Source organism: Erythrolamprus reginae, chromosome Z (assembly GCF_031021105.1).
Source record: "Erythrolamprus reginae isolate rEryReg1 chromosome Z, rEryReg1.hap1, whole genome shotgun sequence".
Taxonomy (NCBI): domain Eukaryota; kingdom Metazoa; phylum Chordata; class Lepidosauria; order Squamata; family Dipsadidae; genus Erythrolamprus; species Erythrolamprus reginae.
Genome location: NC_091963.1, coordinates 41,297,467 through 41,324,773, shown reverse-complemented (window position 1 = coordinate 41,324,773; position 27,307 = coordinate 41,297,467). Strand labels below are relative to the sequence as shown.

At 40.3% G+C, this 27,307-nt stretch overlaps 2 protein-coding genes across 3 annotated transcripts in view; one reads left to right on the top strand and one right to left on the bottom strand.

The window, feature by feature from the left end:
• The window catches only part of HDAC9 (histone deacetylase 9), a 277,705-nt gene extending 258,048 nt beyond the window's left edge, over positions 1-19,657 (bottom strand). The window contains exon 1 of the mRNA XM_070726525.1: positions 19,355-19,657. The gene's annotated coding sequence lies outside the window, so the exon portion shown is untranslated. The remainder of the gene's footprint in view (positions 1-19,354) is intronic.
• The window catches only part of SNX13 (sorting nexin 13), a 115,466-nt gene continuing 107,803 nt past the window's right edge, over positions 19,645-27,307 (top strand). For both annotated transcript variants that reach the window (XM_070726517.1, XM_070726515.1), the window contains exon 1: positions 19,645-19,974. In XM_070726517.1, the coding sequence (XP_070582618.1) occupies positions 19,960-19,974 (15 nt within the window). In that variant the 5' untranslated portion in view covers positions 19,645-19,959. The remainder of the gene's footprint in view (positions 19,975-27,307) is intronic.

Genomic DNA, 27,307 nt, shown 5'->3' with positions numbered 1-27,307 from the left:
AGGTGAAGTATGTGTTTTGCTTGCTTTTCTCCCTCCCTCAAACCCCTGATAGCCTTTAAACCTATGATACATTGAGTCTGCACATGATTACTCTGAAAGAGGCTGTCTTTTCCCTTCATTACACACAATGCCAACTCTGCGAAATACAGTGAGCAGGTTAAATCAGCACGCCAAAGACAGTACTGTACCACTACAAATACTGTAATATGGTAAACCATGGACACCAGTCTGCCTTTTACCCTCTTGCTTTGCAGGGTTTAAAGAAGTGGCACTTCTGGTTAACTGTAACCACTTCTGAACTTTTGTTGCTGGGCTTCCTGGGGTATGGCTTGAAATAGGCCAAAACAGGTAGTCCTTGACTTACACCAGTTTGTTTAGTGACTATTTTAATTTACAGTGGCACTGAAAAAAGTGACTTATGACCATTGCAGCATCCACATGTCACATGATCAAAATTTAGACTCTTGACAACTGATTCATAGAATTGCAGTGTCCTGAGAACATGTGAACCTCTTTTGCAACCTTCTGACAAGAAAAGTCAAGGGAAACATCAGACTCACATAACAACCATGATACTAATTTAACAATTGCAGTGGTTCATTTAATAATTGTGGCAAGAAAGGTTGTAATGTGGTCCAAAATTCATTTAACAAATGTTTCAGTTAGCAACAGACAATTGGGACTCAATTGAGGTCATAAGTCAAGGGCTACCTGTACATTAGCTCCTTAATTGCATAGAAATGTACAGGTTACAAAGAAACTCCTTTGAATTTAGGTTTTACTAATTAGATCAATTTGTTGCTATAGAAATGACTAGTCTGCGGAGAGGGGCGGCATACAAATCCAATAAATTAATAATAATAATAATAATAATAATAATAGTTTATACTATTATGGAAAAATAAAATTGAGGTTCCAGAGTGTCCATGAGGAAAGCATTTTGAAATTCCCTGATATTTATTTATTTATTTATTTTTATTTTATTCTTTGTCCAATACAGTATACAATACATATGGAAGAGAATAGACATTAAGTAATATATATAACGATAGAAAGTAAAAAGAAGAGAAGGAAATGGGAGGGAGAGAATATATATGATATAAGAGATAAGGAGAGAATATATATGATATATATATGATAGATAGATAGATAGATAGATAGATAGATAGATAGATAGATAGATAGATAGATAGATAGATAAGGAGAGAGTATATATGATATATGAGATAAGGAAAGACAATTAGACAGGGGACGATAGGCACATCAATGCACTTCTATACGCCCCTTACTGGCCTCTTAGGAACCTGGAGAGGTCAATCGTGGAGAGTCTAAGGGAGAAGTGATGGGAGTTGGGAGTTGACACTATTGAGTCCGGTAATGAGTTCCATGCTTCGACAACTCGATTGTTAAAGTCATATTTTTTACAGTCAAGTTTGGAGCGGTTAATATTAAGTTTGAATCTGTTCTGTGCTCTTGTGTTGTTGCGGTTGAAGCTGAAGTAGTCGTTGACCGGAAGGACGTTGCAGCATATGATCTTGTGGGCAATACTTAAATCGTGTTTTAGGCACCGCAGTTCTAAGCTTTCAAGACCCAGGATAGATAGTCTATTTTCATAGGGTATTCTGTTTCGAGTGGAGGAATGAAGGGCTCTCCTGGTGAAATATCTTTGGACGTTTTCGATAGTGTTGATGTCTGAGATGTGGTGTGGGTTCCAGACAAATGAGCTGTATTCGAGAATGGTTCTGTCATAGGTTTTGTAGGTTGTAGTCAGTAGTGTGAGATTGCCAGAGCAGAAGCTACATAGGATCAGGTTAACAACTCTGGAAGCCTTTTTGGCGATATTGTTGCAGTGGGCTTTAGCACTTAGGTCGTTTGATATTAGTATTCCAAGGTCTTTTACTGAGTGTGGGTTGGCTGCGAGAATTTGTTTATTCAGTTCATATGCAAGGTTTAGATTCTTTTTGCCGATGTGGAGGGTAGAGCCTGTAACTTGTGATCTAGTTAAGGCACAGTCGTAGATGATGACATACCAAATGGCTAAGCTGTGGAGAAATATTGGTAGCTGAGAAAGCAAGTTGTTGCCACAATTATGCTCACTTTTGCAGGCAGCGCGATCCGTTGGGTTTTTAACATTATTTTTCCCTGACTTTTAAACATTTTAATAGTTTGCTTTTTCCTGATTTATTCTGGTTTTGAATGAATTCCCTGATATTTCCCTGATTTCCCTGTTTTCTAGGTTTGCTGGACATCTGGGTTCAGTGTTAATACTTTTATCTACTGCAACAGAGAGAGTAGGAGGTCAACACCTTTTTTCCCTTTCTTCATCTCCTTTTAAGGCCTTCCTCTGGTGAGTAGGAGCTCCCTTTTTGAATAGTAAAATTTATAAGTAAGGGAGAGGTACATCAGGATTTTAGTGATGCTCAGGTGGGGCATGGCCAAAAAAAGATTGGGAACCACTGGTATAGAGGCAACTTATGTCTCTAATATGTGCCTTCAAAATTAGAAAGAAATAAAAGAAGGAAAAGAAATATTGAAGTGCTAGAAAATGATTTACTAAGATGAGTGCATTATGTATATGCTGATTCCTCAGAAACAGCAGATGCTATTTTAGTTAACAAAGACAACCCTATTTATCTACCAAGACATTTTGCTAGCCCTCATAATTTTATATGAATATGGCTGGCCCATCTGGTTCCCCAACTAAATTAATGGAATATGAGAAATAGAGTTATCTAAGTACATGAAACCACATTGAAAACAAGAACCTAAATGACTCTTACTAAATATTGTTTTTTTTATTCAGAAACTTTCTTTGGCTAAACAACATGGGATATTTAAGTTAATCAGTCTGCTGTGATTAAATTGTTGTTTTTTGTAAATACCGTAAGCTTTTGAAAAACAACATACTACAGTAAACTATATGTTTTGAATTCATCAGTATTTCTTAAAAGGAAGCAGAAAAACAGAAGTAGGTCTTTAATGCCTTTGCCATAAGTATTCTGATAACAGAATGAAAAATATTCATAATCAGGAGACAGCTCTAGATAAACCAGATTTTTTTTCATATGCCTATTTTTTACAGCATATGAAAAATGAAAAGACGACTATGGAATCTATTAAAAATGAACACTGTGGTACATGTTTCTATAATTATGATGCACAAGTATCAAAGGTGGGCTACTGCCAGAATGCCTAATTGCGCAGAGTGCCACAGTTCTGGAACACAAGTGCAGCTGCGTTTCAACAAGGTTTTTTGCTTCTCCACATGTAGTCCCTGTGCACCACTTTGCTACCTGCACAGGTGCAGGAAGCGTAATTGCGCTCAATCCCACACTCGCATTCCAGAGCCGTGGGGCTGCGCACAATTAGGCATTCTGGCAGCAACACACGCCTGCAGGTAGTCCAAGAGTTGTAATGGCAATTGCAATCAGAATATGTACACAAAAACCAAAATTCATGGGAAGTGAGCAGGAAGTTGCCAAGTCCCAGATAGTTCATATAAAATTAGAGCAATTGCTTCCAAATGGAAGAAAGTAACCAATAGTCTGGGGAGCTGAGGTATGAGTGCAGCAAGGCTGTGAGTGTTTATGTGGTGAAGGATGCACAATGTGAGAGTGAGGAACTTGACGTTATTGTTGCAGAACAAGAGACAAGATTAATGTGTCAAGAAAAGACATGGCACAAGTGCAGTGAGGCTTGGTTAAGATGCAAGGATGATGAGGGAGGCAAAGTGTGGGTGCAGCAAGGCTGGGGGGGAGTGTTTGAGTGGATTGTGAAACACAATGAGAGTAGAATGGCTAAGGCAATGATGTCGAACCATTTTTTCCCTAGGGTGCTGAAAGAGCATGCAGGCGCGCTATCACACATGTGTGAGTAGGCCTCCAGAGGCCCTGGAGGCCGGACATGGCCTGCTTCCCCAGAGCCAGGAATCTTGGAGGTCTTCTAGTCCGGTGTTTCCCACCTTGGCAACTTGAAGATATCTGGACTTCAACTCCCAGAATTCCCCAGCCAGCTGGCTGGGGAATTCTGGGAGTTGAAGTCCAGATATCTTCAAGTTGCCAAGGTTGGGAAACACTGTTCTAGTCCAATCACCTGCTCAAGCAAGAGAAATGGTACAGTCTCCTGCTTAAGCAGGTGGCTGGATTAGAAGACCTCTAAGGTCCCTTCCAACTCTTATTCTGATATATTGTTAATGGCTATTTATTCTAATCAGTAGAATGACTTGCATTCAGAAATTATGTTGAATGGTTGTCCAATCTCTTCTTAAAAATTAATAATTTCTGAATGCAAGTCATTTTACTAATTACCATATTTTTCGGAGTATAAGACAACCTCTCCCCCAAAAGAGTGTGAAAATGTCAGTGTACCACACACCAAATACAGCCATTTTGGCTGTCCAGAAGCCCCGCCTCCACTTCCCATTTTTGTGAATAATTGGCCCATTGTTTGCAAAAATGGTGTGGATGACGGTTCTGGGAAGCTTGCAGAGAGCTTCTGGATGCTGGGGGGATAGCAAAAATGCTCGTTTTGTGAAAAACAGGCCATTCTTCAGCTGTTTTTTTTCCTCACAAAAATGGGTTGGAAAAGGGTCTGGGAAGCCTGCAGAGAGCTCCTGGGAACTGCGGAAAGGCAAAAATGCCATTTTTTTAAAAAAAAAAAAAGGTTGAAAAATGGCCCATTTTTCACAATCATGGGGGCATTTTTGCCATTCCTCCAGTAACCAGGAGTTCTCTGCAGGTTCCCAGACTCTTTGCCCACCCTATTTTTGTGGGGGGGAAATGGGTGAAAAACAGCCCATTTTTGCAAAACTGGGATTTTTTGCCTTCTAATTACCCTATCTAGCATCACTGGAGGAGGAATTCTGTGAGCTTAAGTCCACCAGTCTTAAAGCTGTCAAGTTTGAAATTTGTAAAAAGTTTAATGGTTGCAAAAAGTATTCTGTTACCCTGGTATTTTATTAAATAATATATTACTACACCATTTGGCTCAGAATACCTTTTTCCTTGTTTTTGTCCTCTAAAATCTAGGCGTCTTATACTCTGGTGCCTCTTATACTTTGAAAAATATGGTAATTGTTCTCATTGTAAAGAAATTTCTCCTGAGTTCTAGGCTGGATCTGTCTTTGATAAGTTTCTATTATTTCTAGTTCTGCCTTTAGATGATTTAGAAAATATGTCGACTCTCTCTTCTTTGTGACAGCCCTGTAGATACTGGAAGACTGCTATCATATCACATCTTGTCCTTCTCTTCATTAGACGAGACACTAGATATTCCCAGTTCATGCAACTTTCTTCATATGTTTTAGCCTCCAGTCTCCTAAATATCTTTGCTGTCTTTCTCTGCACTTTTTCTAGAGTCTCAACATCTTTTTTGTATTATGGTGACCAGAAATGGATACAGTATTCTAGGTGTGGTTTCACAGGTACAGTGTAAAGCAGCAATTACATCTTGTGTGATCTTGATACTACCTCTCTGTTGATGTGGCCCAGGACTGTATTGGCTCTTTTGGACTATACTAAGGACTACCTGTATTAATATATATAGTTATTTTTATGTATTAATTTTTTGCCACCTGTCTCCCCCACAAGATGACTCTGGGCTTGTATGACAAAAACATTACACAATATGTTGGACACTCAGCAATGCGTTGATACTTTGCTTAGCAGCTATGAACAACAGCAGAACCACAGGCTATTTACTGTTGGCACACTATATTGCAAGGTAGAGGAAAGCAGACACAACAAAGAGAAAGGAAACACAGTAGAAACTACAGCTTGACATTAAATATTTTAGATAAGCCCATCCATGTGACCTATTTAATATTTACATCTTTCTACTAGGTCAGTTGCTAGCCATACCATCTTTCAGATAGTCAACAATTTGATTTATCAACCCACAAGTTCCTAACTAACTCTTATTTTTGTCTCCACTCAGGATCCCTTCAGATTGCTGTGAACATTTGGTTTTCTTTTTTACAAAGGTACTTTAAGGACTTCATAAAAAGGGGGGGGGGCATTTCATAGTTAACATTTGTATGGCTGTGAGGGTGCAGTAGAAAACCTACAGTCTCTCACTAGTCAACAAATAGAAGTCTCTATAGTAAAGCATTTTCTATGTCTGTAGTTATTTTTGCATATGGTTCTGATCCATCTGTCATTCCATGCTCCTTATCATATTCACAGTTGAGACTGTCAAGAAATATCTGCTGAAAAAAGTGAAAAGTGTTTTGCAAGGTGCTGCTGTACAGCAACAGTTCTCAAATATTTTTATTTATGGAGCTCTTAATAGAATAACAAAATAATATTGGAAAGGATCTTGGAGATCTTCTAGTCCAGCCCTAGGCTCAATTTCAGACAAATGGTTATCCAATCTCTTCAGTTCAGTTTTCTCCAGTGTCTTATATCAGGAACTCTGAACTTCTGGAAGCACTAATTCTGTAATAATGAACCTATTGCACATGTCCCCAAAGTGGCACGCAAAGTCATGTTGCCTGCCACGGGAAGCCTTGCCTGTCTGTCTTCTGGTATCTGGTGTACATGTATATATGACAGCCATCTGTCCTTAAAAAGTGTGGCAGTGCTAAAAACCAGTATGCACCTAAACACTGGCAAGCTGATTGTCGGGTGCATATGTGCGCCAGAAACCTGAAATTCATTTTTTCTTTAGCACGACCCTTTGCAAGTGTGGCAGTGCTGTAAACTGGCCTGTGCATGTGCACCAAGCAGCTGATTGTCATCTGGGCAGGAGCACTAGAAACCTAAGGTGTAAGATTGCCCCGCAGCGCCAGGGACAAAGATCCGGGCTCCGAATGCCCGGCGCCCGGCCATAGCGGCACCTCCGCCAAAAGAGGAAGCAAAAAAGACAAAGAAGTCCGACAGAGTGTTCAGACCGACAAAGAAGAAAAAGAAGGTAAAGTGACTATTATTTACACAATTAATTAAAAACAGAACAATTTATACTATTAATTAAGGCAAAGAAAAAAGTTAAAATAACTTGCCGGTTTGCATAGAAGAAAGGGGGGAAAAACCGGAACAGCTTTTGCTTTTAAATTACTGTGACTACATTAGAGCATTCTAAAAACTTTTTCCCTTGACTTTATTCCTGGAAAGTTCAACTAAATTTAGTGGATCTGAGGGGATAAAGATTGGATAGAACTCTACTTGGAAATTGAAACTGAAGATTAAAACTGTAGCTTTCCGCCTTTTTATGTGGATCTCTGTGTGAATTTATGTATCAACAGTAGCTGCAGTAACAACAGGAAAACAGTTATACAAGATGGAGACTTAACATTCTAAGAAGACAAAGGACTAAAGGATTAATGGCAGACAAAGGACTAGACTCATTCTAACATAATTGGATCTATACCTGGATTTATTTTGATTTATCTTGATTCAGCATAAGGTTTTTTTCTCTTTTTCCCTACTTTCCTTTTCTATTTTTGGATTTATTAAACTATAGGGACTAAAAAAAAATTACGTTTATTTGAACTCACTTGCTGTTTGAACTGAAGAAACTTTTCCTTACTTTCTATTAGCCTGACACTTTTGATACACAATTTGGATTATAAATAAACTATAATTGACTACAATTGGATTTTATACGAACAATAAGGACTGCTAATCATAATAAAATTAGTTTTTGTTTTCTCTTTTTAAGAAATCATCTAGATTTTGGACACTGACACTGTCTTAAGTTTGGACTATCAGCATAAAATTGAAGATTGGACTTAAGTTTTTTTTCCCTTTTATTTTGAAGCAAATAATTGGGCAGACCACAACCCACTAACAATTACTTGGAAGAGAAACAAAAAACAGAGTTATTGGTGAATGAACAGAAATATTTTGCGAAATCCCCAACACAAGGACTGGATAGAAAAAGAATTGGAATTTTTTTTAAATTTAAACAATACAGATACTTCACCACAAAATTTATGGGATACAACCAAAGCATATATACGTGGCCTGACAATACCTTACACTGCAAAAAAGAACAGAGAAAAAACACCAACTTCAACAATTAGAGACAGAATTAAAAGCTTTAGAAATAGTATCACAAAGTAGTCAGGGAGATGATGTAAATAAAAAGAAAAGGGAGTTAGTTAAACACAAAATAAATTTAATAGAACAAGAACAGCTAGCAGAAAAAATTAAATGGGCCAAACAGGAATATTTTGAAAATGCTAATAAACCGGGCCGTTGGTTAGCATTTAAATTAAGAAATCAAAAAGAGGCTAGAATAATAAAAAAATTAGAAGATAGTAAAGGTACACTTAGACATAGAACTGATGAAAAGAAGGAGATAGTGCTAGAATTCTATAAAAATCTAGACCAAAAAGAAGATATAAACGAAGATAAGGCATTTGATTTTCTAAGCTCAATAGATTTACCTTCCTTAACAGAAGAACAACAACAGAAACTTAATGCTCCATTTACTATGGTCGAATTACAGCAAGTACTCAAGAATCAAAAATAATAATAAGGCTACCAGCCCCAATGCTATACCAGCAGAATTTTACAAGCTAAATAGTAACATACTTATAACAAACATGTTAGAGATTTTCAATAATATAATTTTAGATGGTAAAATCCCTAAAACATGGTCAGAAGCTTTAATAACCTTAATACATAAATCAGACACTGAGAAAGAAAAAATCCAAAACTACAGACCAATTTCATTATTAAATGTGGATTATAAAATTTTTGTTTCAATATACGCTTATAGATTAAAACAGGGGTCGACAAAGTTGTTCAGAATCTAGGAGCCAGCCAAAAAATTTAGGAGCCAGAATTTTTTTTAAGCAAACTTGGTTTTTAATTTAACAAAAAAAACATTACAAACGTTATAAACAACATTTTACTTTTAAAGATAATAAATATTATATTTTGATATTTTAGATTTTAGGCAACATTCTAGTGTTTTTCACTTTGCGTTTTGTGGCCATGAACATGCCTTGTGATTTTAGAGCTGAAGTACCAGTGGTCCACAGCCTTGGCAGGATCAAACGCCTTCACAGATGGCCCATTCATGGTGATCATAAACAAGTCACTTAAACTTTCTTCTTGCATCCTTGATCTGAATTTATTTTTGACCATGTTCATCAAACTAAATCCTCTTTCACAACATGAGGTTGAGACAGGGAGCACCGCTACAATCGACAACAGGTTTCCCAGAACTGGAAATCTCTCGGTGTTGGAGAGTGCCAAATCCAGAAGCTCACACAGTTTCTTTCCTTTTCCAAGGACCTTAAACTCATACCACTCATTGAGGAGTGAGTGAATGCATTGGTCATCACTTTCAGGTGGAGATAGCTGTTTACGAAAATGATGAGCCAATGCAGTAATCTCAACCACACCGTAGTCCGGTGTGGTTGAGATTACTGGCCCGAAGGGAAGGAGCGGTTCGGGTTCCCCGCGCGGCGGAAGGAGAGGCGCCAGAAGACTGACGGGTTTCCCGGCAGGCCAGTCCGGCCGGCCACCCATGCGAGCGCTTTTCGGCGACTGTTCCGGCCCGGGAGGTCCCACAGGACGCACGCCTTCGCCGGGGTTCAGTTGCATCAGGGGGGGAGGCTTGGGCAGCGAGAAGGGCAACGGCTGAGGGGAGGCCGCGGCAGCTGCCGAGTCTCCACCTGACATCGCTTTCACCCCCTCCCCCCCGGCGCAGGCCTGGCTCCGCCGAGCCGGCTCTGCTGTACTCCCGTCGGGATCCGAGGGGAGACCGTTAGTCAGAAACCGAAACAGAGAAGAAGGAAAGGGAGACCGGGCCGGGGACGCGGGTGAGGGGGGGAGGGGGGAGGAGGGGTTACTGGTCGGAAGTCACCGCGCACGCGGCCGGAGGAGGAATGAACAAAACCTCACGCCGGGAGGGGAGGGGCTTCCGCTTCTCTCCGAAGGCGGGTGAGCGGCCAAGATCGGAGCGTCTGTGTGCGGTGGGGGGGAGTGAAGGGGTTCGAGTAGGAGGCGGAATGGAGGCAAGGGGGGGAGGGAGAGACGCACGCAAGCGCAGGGGACGCTGGGAAAGCAGCTCGCTCCGAGGTTGATGGGCGGAGCTACGGAAGCCAAGATGTACCATTTCTGGGCGTAAACACAAGGCGGGAAAAATATACTGTATACCAGTGATTTTCAACCTTTTTTGAGCCGCGGCACATTTTTTACATTTACAAAATCCTGGGGCACACCACCAACCAAAATGACACAAATCTAATAAATAAATAAATAAATAAATAAATAAATAAATAAATAAATAAATAAATAAATAAATAAATAAATAATAAATAAATAAATAAATACATACATACATACATACATACATAAATAACCCCCTCATATATACAATCCCATGTAACATCCCCTTATAAATACAGTCAATCATCAATCATCCCTCCTGAAATTTATACCACTGTCTCATTTCTGGGTACTTCTCCTGTCTTTCCCCCTTTTCTCTCTCATGTTTCTCATTTCTCTCTCTTCCTCCCTTTTTCCCTCATTCCTTCTCCCTCTCACTTCTCCTCTTTTTCCATCCCTGTCTCTCCCCCCCCCCTTATGTGTGTGTATGTATACACACTCCAACCATTTCCAAAACCAGTTGAGGGCTGGGTTTTTTTTCTCTTTTATCCTTTTCAAAAACAGGTGTGGGCTGGGGGGGGGTTTCTTATTATTTGGATGCTTTTTACCATATGCTTCAAGAATCACCTCTCTCTCTCTTTTGTTTCACTCTCCTCTCATTCTCTGCCTCAATCATTTTCTCATTTCTCCTTTTTTCTCCCCTTTTTGTTCTCATTTCTCTCACTCTCCTTTCCTCTCCCTATCTGTCTTGCTTTCTCTCTCTCTTGCTATCTTTTTCTCTCTCTTGTTCTCTTATTTTCTCTCTCTCTCTCTTGTTCTTTCTCTCTCTCATGCTTTCTCTCTCTTGTTCTTTCTCTCTCTGTTGCTCTCTCTCTCTTATTTTCTCTCTCTCTCTTTCCTTTCTCTCATTCCCTCTTTCTCTCTATCCTTTCTATCTCTCACTCTTTCCTTCTCTCCCTCCCTTTCTCTCTTTCCATTCCCTCTTTCTCTCTATCCTTTCTATCTCTCACTCTTTCCTTCTCCCCCTCTCTTTCTCTCTCTTTCCTTTCTCTCATTCCCTTTCTCTCTCTCCTTTCTATCTCTCACTTTTTCTTTCTCTCCCTCCCTTTCTCTCTCTTTCCTTTCTCTCATTCCATCTTTGTCTCCTGGGGCTGACTGCGCCTGCCCTGCACCCCCCACCGCGGAGGGAAAGCATTTGGCATCGGCACCGCCAACCCCCCCCCTCCACAAGCAGCAAAAGCCTCTGCGACTGAGCCGGAAGGCAAACGGCGCACCCCGCCGCTTAGGCTTTTGCTGCTCCTGGGGGGGGGAGGATTTTCTCCTCCCCGCCCCCCCCCCGGCAGCCAAACGTCGCTGGTGCAGGAAAGCAGCGTGTTAAAAGGCGCGCTGCTTTCACGGAAAACAAACCCGGCTTTCCTGGCAACGGAGGATGACAAGCAGGACGAAGCGGGGTGGAGCAACGCGAGGCTCAAGCAGGCAGCTTCCGCGCGTTTCTTTCAGCGGAAGAGGAGGAGAGGGAGCGGATCGGGCGGGCGGGGGCAGCGCCTTCTACTGCCGGCGCCTCCCCGCCCCCCCCCAGGCAGGCAGGGGAATGGGGACTGCGCGCCCATGGAAAAGGGCACGCAGGGGGGGTATTTTGGGGTGCGCGAGTAGCGGCGGCGGCGGCGGGCAATAGCCGGGGGGCGGCTTCTGCAAGTGGGAGCTCCAGGGCTGAAGCCTCAGCCCTGGAGCTCCCACTTGCAGGAGCCACCTCGCGGCACACCTGGCCATGTCTCGCGGCACACTGGTGTGCCGCGGCACACCGGTTGAAAAACACTGCTGTATACATACAGTACAGCAGGCAACATTTTCTAGGCGCCAGACAACATTTTCTAGGCGCCACTGGCGACCAGGCGCCTGGGTTTGTCGATCCCAGGATTAAAAAACATTATGACCGGAATAATACACGAAGATCAAAATGGTTTTTTACCAGACAGATTAAAAATAATTTGAGGACAATTATAACACATTAGAATATTATGAACAACATCCAGAAAAAAAATGGCATTAATATTTTTAGATGCAAAAAAAGCATTTGATAATGTTGACTGGTCCTTTATGAAACTACAACTTAATAAAATGAATTTTGGAACTAAAAGGAGATTCCAAAAGAAGCAGAAATACTTAAGGAAATCTTAGAATGCACCAAGCTCGACATGATGATGAGACGGGTAAATAATCAAGAAGATTCAGAATTTTATGATATTTGACAGAAGGTATATATTTGGTGGGATAAAAAGAAAAAGAGATAAACTTGTTGTTATCTTACTTTGAAAATTTGAATTTAATAGTAAAAGCGTATTAGATTGTGATTATCTATAATATAAATGTAATTTCTCTTTCTCTTATCTTCTTTATTTTAGTTTGATTTCATCTACAAATTAAGAATTTCTATATATATCCTTATAAACTTTTAGATGTGTTTTTATGTAGTGTCTTATAATAGATATTTTTATATATTTTGTAGACGGTGTTAAACAATAATAAGATCTTTCTTCTTTTTATATAATGAAGACTTCTATTTTGAGCGGAGTGACTATAGCTCCACTAAATGTTATATGTTGTGTTTGTTATGTTTGTCTGAGAAAAGCAATAAAATATTTTTTTTAAAAGAAAAGAAACCAGAAGTTTGGCTATTCGGGAGGGTGATCGCTTCTTGCACTCAATGAATGCAATGAAAACTGCCCAACATATGCACACTGGCCAGCTAATTGTTGGGCACATATGCATGCTAGAATCCAGAAGTTTGGCTTTTCCGAAACATGGCCACAATGAGCCTGTGCGCATGATATTTCCGTGTGACCTTTTTGGCACTGTGACAAAAAGGTTCACCATCACTGTACTAATTATTGTTCTAATTGTTCTTCTTAGTTTTAGGTTTGTTCTCTCTTTGATTAGTTTTCATGCACTACTACTTATTCTGCACTCTGGTACTTCAGAGAATAAGTTCACCCTCTTATTTATGGCAGTTCCTTAGATATTAGAACACTGCTAACATCAGGGCTAGCTGGATTACACCCTAAGGTTCTGAAGGAACTGGCAGATGAGTTCTTAGAACCACTGAACTATATCTTTCAAAGATCCTGGAGTACCGGGGAACTGCCAGAAGACTCGAAAAGAACTGATGTAGTCCCCATCTTCAAAAAAGGGGGAAAAATAGATCCTGGAAAGTACAGCCTGACTTCAATATCAGGAAAGATCCTGGAAAAAATAATCAAGCAATGAATCAGCCAATAACTATCCTGTTTCCTCGCAATATAAGACATCCCCTGATAATAAGCCAAATCGGGCTTTTGAGTTCATAGCAATAAGGCCAAGTGCTTATTTCAGGGTTCAAAAAAATATAAGACAGGGTCTTATTTTCAGGGAAACATGGTAGAAACAAAGCAATAGCCAAAAGCCAACATGGGTTTGTCAAAAACAGTTCATACCAGATTAATTTTATTGGATTCTTTGACAAATTGACAAAATTAGTGGGCCATAGGAATGTTGTTGATACAACTTGAACTTCAGTAAGGCATTTGATAAAGTAGATCATAACCTACTACTTCATAAAATAGAAAAATGTGGGTTAGACATTATCATCACCAGATGGATTTGTAACCGGCTGACCAACTGCACTTAATATGTAGTCCTTAATGGAACTGTATCTACATGCAGGGAAGTATGCAGTAGGGTACTCCAAGCCTGTTTTAGGCCTTGTATTCTTCAACATGTTCATCATTGATTTGGGCGAGGAGAGAAGGGGCATGGCCAACACCTCAGTGGCACGGAGCTTTCTATGGTCAGCAGGGAATCCCAAATCTCAACTGACCTTAGCAGATGACATCAAGGTATAGCCAACACTCCAGAAGATAGATTTAAGATACAGAAGACTTGAACATTGAGTGCTATTTAACAAAATGAAATTCAACGGTGAAAAAAATAAGGTTTTACATTTAGGCAAGAAAAACAAAGTGCAAAGGTACAATATATGTGGTATCTCGCTCAATAGTAGTAACTATGAGAGGGATCTTGGAGTCCTAGTAGACAATCATTTAAATATGAGCCAGCAATGCGCTGCCACAGTCAAAAATGTCACCATAGTTCTAGGCCGCAAAAACAGAGGGATAGAATCAAGATCACATTTAGTGTTAATTCCACTTTATAATACTTTGGTAATGCCACATTTGGAACGCTGTATCAAGTTTTAGTCACCACAACGTAAAAGAGATATTGGGAGCCGAGGATTCAGGAATTAGAATAGAAATTAGAAGAAACAATGGAAGGGAAAAAAATCAAAATGAGATGTAAGAAGAGAAAGATAATGAAGAGAAAGGATTAATAATCAGATAATTCCATAAAAACTTAGATCAGAGAGAAAAAAGAACAATTTATTTTAAAAAGAGAAAGTTTTAAAGAAAAGCAAAGAAAAATCTCTTAAAAAAAGAAAATCTTATTGATGGGTATTCAAATAATACTGAAGAAAGAGACAAAGGGCAACTCAAAGAAATGTTCAGTACATATAAAATATCAAAAAGAGATATAAGTCTCCAACAAAGAGAAATAAAAGGGTTATTTTAAAAATCAATAAACAATGGAACTCCAAAAAGATTAAGAGATAATGGATAATGATAAAATATATTAATAAAAAAAGAAGGACTGGGGTGACATGATAGCAGTGTTCCAATATCTCAGGGACTGCCACAAAGAAGAGGGAGTCAAGCAATTCTACAACGCCTGAGGATAGGACAAGATGTAATTAGTAGAAACTAATCAGAGAAAAGCAACTTAAAACTAAGGAGAAATTTCCTAACAGTTAGAACAATTTGTCTCCAGAAATTATAAATACTCGAACACTGGAAGTTTTTAAGACATTGGATAACCATTTGTTTGAAGTGGTGTGAGGTTTCCTGCCTAAGCAGGGGATTTGACTAGAAGACCTTCCAAGTCTGTTTTTGCATTCTATTCTATCATGTCACACATAGTCCTTTATTTCATACCTACCCTATTCCTGCAAACACTTTTCTTATGTTTTAATCTTCAATACCCTAATTATCTTCATTGTTCTTTTGCAATTTTTTTAGAATCTCAACATCTTTTTTATATTGTAGCAACCAAAACTGGATGCAACATTACAGGTAGGGTATTACCAAGACATTATAAAATGATACTAACATTTCATATGATCTTAATTCTATCCTTCTGTTAATGCAGTCTAGGACAGTGTTGGCTCTTTTGTCAGCTGCAGCACACTTCTAGTTCATATTTAAGTGATTGTACACTAGGATTCCAAGATTTTTCTCACATTTTTTACTGTTGAGATATTCTATATCTCTACATTTGGTGGGGGGATTGGTTACCTAAATGAAGAATTATTTTTGTCACCATTAAATTTCATTTTGTTATATAGTCAGGGGCGGGCTACCATTCCCGGCCCTACTGGAACGGGCTGGAAGCGTGTCTCCGCCACCCGCAGCACCTCCCTGACGTGGGATTCAGCTTCTGCGCACACAGAACCTGGAAATAGGCAAAAAACAAAGTAAGTGCCTGTTTGCCGCTGCCCGCTGCTGTTCACCTGCCCCACGGCCAGCTCTGCCATGCCACTGCCCATTCGATGCCATTGGCCCCATGCGCCTTTGGCCATCTTCCCTCATCACTGCCCACTCTGCCCCACTGCCACCCACAGCGCCACACTGCGAGTGGCCCACCAAGCCCTTACCTTGCTCTAGTAACCTCCTGCAGGGGCACAGAGAGTATGCAGGTCAGGTGGCCCCGAGCTCCAGCCACACGGCCAGCTCTGTGCTCTCCTGCACTGCAGGCATCTCTCTCCTGCGGCACGAGAAAGCAGGCACATGGCCGGAGCTTGGGCCGGTCGCTTTTGTCAGCTGTCGCTCTAGGCACCGCAGCGAGATTCCGGCTGCTGCGCATGTGGAGCAGCCGAAATCTTGCGCGCGGACGTCCTTCCGGCAGCAAAAATTGTCAGTTTCTTTGCTTCAGTGCATGCGTGGAAGCAAAAAAAAGGTAATTTTTTACCAGAATCTCTCTGGTTGCTACGGCATGGCATGCACGGTGCGTGCATGCCTGATGGCAACAGAGCGAGGCTATGCGCTCTGTTTCTGCTGATGGAATGGCATTTCCAACCGTTCCAGCTGGTGCCTATATCTGTATAGTATTCAAGTCTGTTGATATCCTTCTGTATCTTGAGCCTATATTCTGGGGTATTGACTATTCCTACCAACTTGGTGTTATCTCAGATTTTTCTTTCTATCATCTTGTCTAAATCATTCATTATTTACTTTCAGTTTATTTTCAGTTCAGTTCATATATGATTTACTTTGCTAATAATGACTCAACAGCCAAACAACTATAATTTATAAAGTATTTATCCACTGACAGGTTTAGATTAGGTTAGGCTTTATTGGATTTATAGTTCACCCAACTCCTGACAGACTATGGGCAATGAACAATGATAAAAATATATAATAATTAAAAATTCCAATAAAAACAATCAATAAAAAACAACCAACCACTTTTGGGCCAGAGCAGAGTGCTATAGCTCAACAGCCCCAGGCCTGCCACCAACGCCATGTTTTTAAGGCCTTCTGGAAGGCCAGGAGGGTAGGGGCAGTGTTAATCTCCGTAGACCGGTATTGTATTAGAAATAAAAATAGAGAATTTGACTTTACAAGCCTCTGAAACTCCCTCAGGAATTCTCAGGAATCCACAGACCACCCTTTGAGAACTATTATTCTGAAGCAAGGGGAAACTACAGAATGAACTGTCTGTTGCATGCCATTACACTCCACTATCTATTTCATTAAAAAAAATGAAGTCAGCATTTATGCAAGTTTGGTAGTTGGCATGGCATTCCAGTCACTTACTCCCAAACGAAAGTAGTTATCCAACAAACTTTGTCTATTTCAAAAAGCTTTATCAGAGGTCCCTTACAAAGTAAACATTTCTTTATTTTTTAAAATTAGGGCTGCCTAACTTACTTTAAATAACTCTGTGTGGCTTACATAGATAAAATACTAATAAAAGAAACAATGGAAAGTAATAACCCACCACTGCTCCCAGGTGACAACAGTCTATCAAATAAGCTATTTGATGGGCTGTGTCCTATTTTGGATTTCCTGTGCCTGTTTGGAAAACTTCAGGGACTTGTAAGAGATAGGTGCAAAGTGGGGACCAATCTTATCTCCATAGAATGGTATGGAGGGAGCCACCACAGAAGAGGCCCTTCTTTTTCATTCTGCTACCAAACTATGTAAAGGTGAGAACCAGCACCTTGAACTGGACCGGGAAGCAAATTGTCAGCTAATACAACTCCCGCAGGAGAGATGACACATATGCATATTAAGGCCTGCACAAAGCCATATGGGTCACTATATTTTGAACCAACTGAAGTTTGTGGAAATGTTTATAGGGCAACCCAGTGGTGGGCTATGAGCCGGAACACTAAATTGTGCTCGCCGCTGCAGCTCGTAAGTTCTTGCGGGGCTAGTGCGATTTTGCTGCTGCACCTGTGAGGGTAGTAAAATCACGCATGGAGCTGCAGGTGCGCCCGTGTTTCAGTGAGGGTTTTTTGCTTCTGCAATGCCAAAACATGGGCACATCTGCAGCTCCATGCACGATTTTGCTACCTACACAGGTGGAGCAGCAAATCGCACTGGCCCTGCAAGAACTTTCGAGCAGCAGTGGCAAGCACAATTTAGCGTTCCAGCTCCATATAAAGCGTATTTATTTATTTATTTATTGGATTTGTATGCCGCCCCTCTCCAGAGACTTTGCAAGAGTCAAGACAGGAAGTGATTAGGGTGTGAGTTCTTCAAAGATTTTTACTTCCCCCACTCTCCCTGCCTTCCTCAGGAGTTTGAAGACTTATCTCTTCTGGCAGGCTTGGGGCCATTAAGTCTATCATCTTGCACTGGCTGGTGAATGAATGTATAGGTTTGATTGATTGAATGTGAGTGATTGGCTTTTATAAGAAATGGGGGTTTTAGTATGTTTTAATTTTAGATTTCTATATGTTATGTATTCACTTTTGAGTCCGAGGAATAGGCAACATAGTAATCTAATAAATAAATACATAAACCTGGAGCATTCCGTCTTTTCAGGGTTCAGTTTCAGCTCTATCCAGGTCTTAGCTCTTAGCAGTCTCCAAGCACTGAGAGAAGGAGGTCGTGGAATAGTTTAACTCACCATGGGCTGAGACAAATAGTGAGTGTCATCAGCATATAGGTATTCCTTGACTTACAACAGTTCATTTAACGACCATTCAAAGTTACATCATTACTGAAAAAAGTGACTTATGACAATTTTTTTACATTTATGACCATTGCATCTCCAATTACATGATCAAAATTCAGATGCTTGGAAACTAGTTCATATTTATGACAATTGCTGTGTCCCTGGAATCATGTGATTCCCTTTTGCGACCTCCTGACAACAAAGTTAATGGGGAAACCAGTTTTACTTAATAACTGTTACTTAATGTACAAACTGCAGTGATTCATTTAACAATTGTTGGAAGAAAAGTTGTAAAAGGGGGCAAAATTAATTTCACTTAGCAACAGAAATTTTGGTTGTAAGTTGAGGATTATCTGTATTGATGAATTGGTAGCACATGTACTTAAAGAGTAATTTAGTTTATTGTAAACAATAGGGCTCACAGCACTTCATAGACAAAGACAAAAAGATGCTTCAGAGCAGAAAATGTGACTAATGTAGTTCATGTGTAAAAGTTGTTAAGGCAGTGGAGGCCCTTGCAGTTGCCTCATAATCCTAGAAATGATGTATTTGGTTCCAGCTGTTATAGACTGAGGGTATTTAAATCATAGAATATTCCATAGCTTAATGACCTGCTTTCAAACAAAGGTTTAACTTTCTGCAAGAACTCCAAATCCACCCACATTCAGGCTCCTACCTGAAGCCCATAACATGTCCCAAACTGGCAATTTTTTGAAGGTTTCTATTTAGAAATATCTGTACAAAGCAAGTCTTGGTGGCCAAACATGAACCACCCATCTGTTCTCAGCCCCTAATTATGACCTGGATGGGGATGTTTTCCTGCAGGTTGATGATTTTGGCAGGAGAAAAGGGGAAACAGGAGAATTCCTTTCGCTAATACGAACGCTGTAAATAAGGACATCACCACTTGGTGGAGTTAAATCCATAGCAGGACTGGGTTGGGCTGTCAGCTTCACGCTGGTAGTTTTGTCAGCTGAAGGAGCATGAATAACACTTTAAAAGCGAGGTCAGCACGTTTGTACCTGCAGCTGGTTGCAGTTCCACTTCTCATGTTCTTCTTTGTTAATCTTTCCATTAAAGTTTGAAGATTAAACTCTCTATTCTTCAAGATGATAAATGTTGTAAAATATCATCTCCTTGCTCCACCCCCCTTTATTACTGAGTAAGACAGATACCCTCCGGTTCTCTACAATTTAAACCCTACAGCCTGTACCAACCCGGGGTTCAGCCCTCCAGATCTGCTTCGCATCCTCAAAGCCCCGTCCTGAGAAGCGCAGCAGACAGGACGAAGGAATTTCTGTCTGACTTCTGCTCACCTCGGCGCGAAAACAAACCGCGCCAAGCTCAACAAGGCCAGCCAAACGAAAGGGAGGCCTGCCCCGCGTCTGACTGCCCCATTGGGCGGCTGCGCCACGGAGAGCGTCGTTGTCTCACGTAGCTAAGATGGCCGCCCCTCTTGAGCGGGTGGCGGCGGTGGCGGTAGTTGGAATGGGTTTGGCATTACGGCGGGATCGCTGAAGCAGCTGAGAGGAACCGGGATCTCTTCCTTAATGCTGTACGTTGGGCTGCTGCTGGGGACAGACGCACCATGCGGCGGAGCTAGAACTGGAGGCTTCCATCGCGAGCAATGATGTTAACGGAGGTAAAAATTCGGCGTCGAAGGGGGCGGATTGGAAAACAGAAAGGAGGGCTGGTGGGATCCGCGGTGGAGGCGTTTGTGCTTTATATTCCTCTGTTTCTGAAGCTCTTCTGCTTCCTGGAGACTTCTTTCATCCGATCGCCTAGCCTCGGACAGTCTCCAGGCCAGCTTTCTTGCTCCCAATCAGAGCACCGCATCGTTTTCCTGGAGTGGATTGGCCTCAGATTAGTTTTATCCCGTACTGTAGTTTGGGTGTTCCTTTGGGACTGCCGCTGTCAGTGACAGGTTTTCCCGGACGCTTAGCCGCGAAGACGAGGTTTTGCTTGGTTTTTAAAAAGACGTCAATGTGACCAGGCTACTAATGCCTGCTGAAAAGAACTATTCTCCCCTAGGCCTCTGTTGGAAGGGTGTTTACTTTCCAGCTTGTTTTTACATAAATAACACTAGTCCCCTTTCTTTTCCCTGCTAACCCAGTATTGAAGTTGATTTGTGTCATCAGCTGAGACGATCCATATACCGGTAGCTGGTTTTAGCTTCCACTGCCTCATTGGATCCTGTCCTCAGTTTATTTAATATGATGGTGCAGTTTATTTTCCAAAACAAGGCAGAGTGAGCTGATGTTTTTACAGTCGTTTATTAGTGCAGATGAAAGTAGGAAAATTATTTGGAGGTGATGAGCCATTGAAAGTGGGATTTTTTAAAAAAGAGAGAGAGACAACATTGATTCTGTGTCTCAGGTACCTGCTACTTTTTCATCCATTTTGACTTCATAGTGCTTGTACCTTGTGCTCATTTTTGGTTGAAAGACAGCAATACTGTATTCTTTTAAAAACAAACAAACAAAAGATTGCTTACTGTCTTACCATAAGGTAGGTTTACAATACAGTGTGACACCATTATTAAAATGGATTGTGGGCTCATAAATTATAAAGAATTGTTTTCTGAGAATTCTAATTCTGCTGTTGAATGGTTTAGGCCAGTGATGGCGAACCTATGGCACAGGTGCCACAGGTGGCATATGGAGTCATATTTATTCAGAAAGATGCAATTTCTGATGCAAGGAAATTATTTGTTGCTTTGTGTCAAGGTAATTTGGATCCTTTTTTCATTAGCAAAATGGATACAACACAATCAACCTTTGTATTGATGTAAAAATACTTAAAGGTATTTATTACAGCTTCCTTTATTATCAGGAGCTCAGAGTGACCTATACGTTAGTGGTGGAATAAAAAAGGTCAATATAGCTACAATTCTTGTTGCTTTGTACATGTGTACAATATTGAGAAAGCTGCCAAATAGAGCTTCAATTGGATGCAACTTCTGTCTTGATTCCTTATTGGTCCATTACAGCATGTACAGTATAGTGCTTTTGCCTGTTTTCCCCATAGCATCTCTGTGCAGTAGCTTGGCTGAGAGAAGAAAACTGGTTCCAAGTTAGTAATAATCCTAATGTACCGTATTTAGCACTAATTTATAATGTTGAATTTTGTTTCTCTTCATTGTTATAATAAGCATGAATCATATAAGAGGATTTAGATCCTATTTTCACATATAAAGTGTTAAAAAAATAAGCATACTTAAACTCTGGAATGCTTTTGTTTTAATGCATTATATGGAGTATAATAGAATACAGGTTTACCCTTCATATGGTGATTAATTAATATTTATCTGTTCCAATGGGAATTTGAAATTATATTCTTATCAATAAAGTACTATTTGAAAATGTTTCTCTTTTTAGATAATGTATTTTCTCCAGAGTTTTAGACATTTTTATTACATATTACATGTGAGGTAAATTGGAAATTTCTATTTTGATTTGTCTCTTTCTACAATTTATGGTACAGTATATAATGCTATTTGATCTCTACTAGAAAATGATGGAGCTGTCTTGTATAACAGCACTTAGTTCATTCTTTATTTCTTCAACTACAATAAGAATTATAAGTGGCAACAGCACAAATTCTAGATTAGCTTGATAGTTTATTGCATAGAGCTTTGGTGTGATTTGATTTCAGCATAATACAAAATACTATACATGAATAGTTTTTCTTTGATATTAGAATTAGATTTATTTATTTTTGCTAAGTGAGGTACACAAAGAATTTGTCTCTGGTACAGAAGCTCTTAGTGTACATACAAAGCAATGGACAATCATAATTATGATATAAGTAAGAGGGGGTAATAAAGAAGATGAGAATAATAATAATAATAATAATAATAATAATAATAATAATACTATCACCATACTACATGGGTGAATATACAGTGAAGAAAAAAAGTATTTAATCAGACACCAATTGTGCAAGTTCTCCCTCTTAAAAAAGACGAGAGGCCTGTAATTGACATCATAGGTAGACCTCAAGTATGAGAGACAAAATGCAAAAACACATCCAGAAAATCACATTGTCTGATTTATTTGCAAATTATGGTGGAAAATAAGTATTGAGTCAACAACAAAAGTTCATCTCAATAATTTGTTATATATCCTTTGTTGGCAATGACAAAAGTCAAATGTTTTCTGTAAGTTTTCATAAGGTTAGCACACACTATTGCTGGTATGTTGGCGCATTCCTTCATGCAGATCTCATCTAGAGCAGTGATGTTTTGGAGTTGTCACTGGGCAACACAGACTTTCAACTTCCTTCAAAGGTTTTCTATAGGGTTGAGATCTGGATACTAGCTAGGCTACTCCAACACCTTGAAATGCTTCTTGCGAAGCCACTCCTTCATTGGCCTGGTGGTGTGCTTGGGATCATTGTCATGCTGAAAGACCCAGCCACACTTCATCTTCATGGCCCCACTCATTCTTTTATGTACACGGATCAGTTGTCCTGGTGCTTTTGCAGAGAAACAGCCCCAAAGCATGATGTTGTCACCCCCATGTTTCACAGTAGGTATGGTGTTTTTTGGATGCAACTCAGTATTCTTTCTCCTCCAAATATAACAAGTTGTGTTTCTACCAAACAGTTCTACTTTGGTTTCATCTGATCATAGGCCATTCTCCCAATACTCTTCTAGATCATCCAAATGCTCTCTAGCAAACTTCAGATGGGCCCAGACATGTACTGGCTTAAGCAAGGAGACACGTCTGGCACTGCAGGATCTGAGTCCCTGGTGGCGTAGTATGTTACTGATGGTAGCCTTTGTTACATTGGTCCTCTGCAAGTGATTCACTAGGTCCCCTCATATGGTTCTGGGATTTTTGCTCACCGTTCTTGTGATCATTTTGACCCATATGATGCAACCTTGTGTGGAGCCCCAGATTGAGGGAAATTATCAGTGGTCTTTTATATCTTCTGTTTTATAATTATTGCTCCCACAGTTGATTTCTTCACACCAAGCTGCTTGCCTATTACATATTCAGTCTTCCCAGCCTGGTGCAGTTTTACAATTTTATTTCTGGTGTCTTCGACAGCTCTTTGGTCTTCACCATAGTGGAGTTTGGAGTGTGACTGTTTCAGGTTGTGGACAGGGGTATTTTATACTGATAACAAATTCAAATTCAGGTGCCATTACTACAGGTAATAAGTTGAGGACAGAGGAGCCTCCTAAAGAAGAAGTTACAGATCTGTGAGAGTCAGAAATCATGCTTGTTTCCCTCTTCCATTGGCAGCAGCCACCCAAAACTGCTGCACTCACATTTGTCTCTCACCCTTGTGCCCCATTCCCTAGTTTCGTTGGACTCATGCCACATTTTCCCAGCCATTTTTTTAACCCTCTCAGCATCCAGGCCAAGCTCTTTATACATGCTTCTCAAACCTGCTCTGGCCATTTGCGCAACTTATCCATCTAGCAGCACTCACCCCTAGCCCCACTCTGCCATACTTGCCTGCCTCCCTCCCAGATGCAGCAGCTACTTTGTCTACCTGCTGATCTGCTTGCAAACTGCTTGCAAGCTAACTTGCAGCTTTCTGCCTGTTTCCCTAATGACTTCAGTTATTGAAAATCAACAGGAAGTTGTGAATTGCTTAACAATTCATGTCTTTGCTTACCGAAGCAACAGACTGTGATTTTATGATTGCATTGTATAATGACATAATTCTGCTTCTTATTGCAATCATAATTCAAATTACTTCTGTTTAAAGATGGTTTTCAGTGGTGGAGATGGGGCACACCACATGGGCTTCATGCATGTCGTGCATGTGCAGTACCCCCCAAAAGCCAAAAAGAAAATGGCGTTGCATGCGCAGTGCCAGAAATTTAGTTTCTGTGCATACTCAGAAGAAGAAAAATACTGGGGAAAAATACCCTCCCCCCAAAAAAAATCCCCCAAAAGATGGTGCCATCTACCAACCAGCACTAACCAAACTGGTGCCATGACATCACCAATGGGTTGCTACTGGTTCACGCAAACTGGTCCACGCAAACTGGTCCGAACCAGGAGGAACCCATCTCTGATGTGGATGTTGATGTTATTCAAACTGAACAAATAAACACTTGTGGGACCCTAGAAAATGACTCCTGGAATTGCATACCATAAAATCAGATTAAAACATTGTCTTGTATTTATCATTGCTAAAACTAGCTAGAGCTCCTTCAAATATAAAAATCTTCAATCCAGTCTCCCTCTTACTCTATCTGTACAACTCAAGTAAATAATTCTAAAAAAAACTTTCACCCATAGGGGTTAAATAACAAACCTTACAGTCTAGAAATTGAATCTCACCTAATAAATATGGTTTTTAAATGTTCCGCAAATCATAGAAATTTTTATCAGTGTTTGGGGAGGGTATGCTGCACAACTAATATTTACATTTTATGCTAGGTGTATAATTAATTTGAGTGAATATACTACCAGGATCTTGGGGTCTTTGTTCTGAGAAACACTGATCTAGAATTTCGTGGAAAATTGCCACTTCTATTTCTAACTTGAATTCAAATGCACCTGACAGTGTATTCACTTGAATGACTTAATATAAAGAGACGCCTTCTCTTTTAACATATTTATTAGTTATTTAACAATTTGTTCGCATATCACTTCCTTCAAATCTGAACTTATATGAAATAGGAGCAAAGGAATGTATTGAGATTATAAAAGATTAATAGTCGCAGAAAAGCTGATTATCTATTATGTTGTTAACCAGCTTTACTTAAGTAGAAGTAAAATTCAGCTTCATCCAATTTTGCAAGCAAGATACAGACGTCAGCTGGAACAGAATTTGGTTAAATTGTGTTGGAAGGAAAATCCATCTGCTTCAGTTCCAAGCTGGAAAAAAAGACACTGGAAACATTGAAGCTGATTGGAAAGAAAGTTTAATGATAAACAAAACCAACAACAGTCCTGGGTCAGTTCACTAATTGGTTTGATCAGAACATAGATTTGTATAAGTCTCAGAGATGTTGTTAGTTTAGTTTAGTTTAATCAGATTTGTATGCCGCCCCTCTCCGCAGACTCGGGGCGGCTGTTAGGGTAGGTTGTGTCTTGAAATGTCTTGAAATCCAAAAGAAACAAAAAAGCAATTAAACATCATAGTATAAATATAAATTATAAATACATCAGTGCTGCTCTTTTTATAAGTTCATATTCATTAGTGTTTTTTCTTACACAGTCTGATAATAAATTTGATGAAATTATATTTAAGTATGATTCAAAATTTCTTAACTGGACCCTACATGGCTTAGGAACAGACTATTTACAGGACTGTCTTCTGCTGCATACCTCCCAGAGACCAATAGGATCACACAGGGTTCGCCTACTCCAGGTCCCATTGACTAAATTATGCAGGTTGGTGAACTGCGGGGTGTTGTGTCTGGGTGTCCCCAGACTTCAACACCAACTGAAAAAAGCAGCCAGACACGCTGGTAAAAACAAAGGTACTTTATAGTTGGGAAAACAAACAGAGACAAAACTGTTCTTACAAACAGGGTTGTTAGGAGGCTTCACAGCAGAGTCATGACGGCCAGACAATACAACAACCTTCTTGCTGGCACACACACCTCTGAAGAGAATAAGACCCACGCCTCCCCCCAAGGTTTCAGCTTTCAAGGCCACAAGCCAGAATCAGAGACGCCAAAGAGCACAGCCAGATCGCAGGACTCCCAAAGATAATACTCCACAATTACAGGAAGGGTGGGCCTGCCTTTTCAGCCTTTCTGGGGAGAACCACACCCAAACCCAGCTGTTGCCTATTTAGTGCTGGAAATACCTGGCTAATTGTCCCCTTCGCTGGGCTGCTCTTCTCTGCCTTAGATCAATTATGGCTTGTGCATCCTCAGCTAAGGACTCCAGGCTGCTTGCTGGGGAGAGCTCCATCCCGGGGGACTCAGGCTGTTCTCCCTCTCCCTCAGCCTGATATTCCTCCTCCCCGTCTGCCTGGGCCTCCTCCTCCTCCTCCTGTTCCTCCTCCTCCCCCTCTGAGCATGGAGCCGGCAGAGGTTCAGCCGTTCCCTGAGGAGCCTCAGACGGAATCACAACACGGGGAGGGCCTTCTCTGTGGCTACCCCGGTTCTATGAAACCAACTCGCCTCCCCCCATGTCTGTACTGCTCACACCCTACTGGCATTCCGAAAGGCCGTGAAGATCTGGCTTTGCTAGCAGGCCTGGGGGCCGTAAATTCTAGCATCTTGTCATGTCCAGATTGTGATTGATTTGCTATGTATGGTTGTTTTAATTGGATAATTGAGTGTTTTATAATGGTGTTTTACTGTTTTTTAGTATTTGAATATTTGACTTTTTTACTTTGGCACACCACGTTTCAAATTATTGTGCAAATGATATTTATCTCTTACTTTCCTAAATGGTTGATACAAATGATAGTGTAATAAAAGTCATCACCCTTTAGAGTATAAATCGAATTTTATTGAACAAACCTCCCAAGGATAACAGTATATTCTTCAAAATTAAAAAAAACTTAAAATGCACAGTTCCGAATTAATATGCACAGCAGAGTTTCAAAACATTTTATAGGTTGTAAAGAACTGAAAATGGTCCTTTGTTGAATTTGCTGCATTAGGAGGCACATTCTCTGAAATCAAAAGCTATTTCAATTCAAAACATCCTAACAGGACAAATTACATGTTAACATAGGAACCTTTCTTTGATATCACTTTCAAATTCTTTCATTCATTGAACTTGTGAGTTTTTGGAGAATTTCTGCTTGAATTTCTTTGCATAATGTCAGAATAGCCTCCCAGAGCTGCTGTTGTGATGTGAACTGCCTTCCACCCTCATAGATCTTTTGCTTGATGATAATCCAAAGGTTCTCTATAAGGTTGAGGTCAGGGGAAGATGGTGGCCACACTATGAAATTCTCTCCTTTTATGCCCATAGCAGCTAATGACACAGAGGTATTTTTTGCAGCATGAGATGGTGCATTGTTATGCAAGAAGATGATTT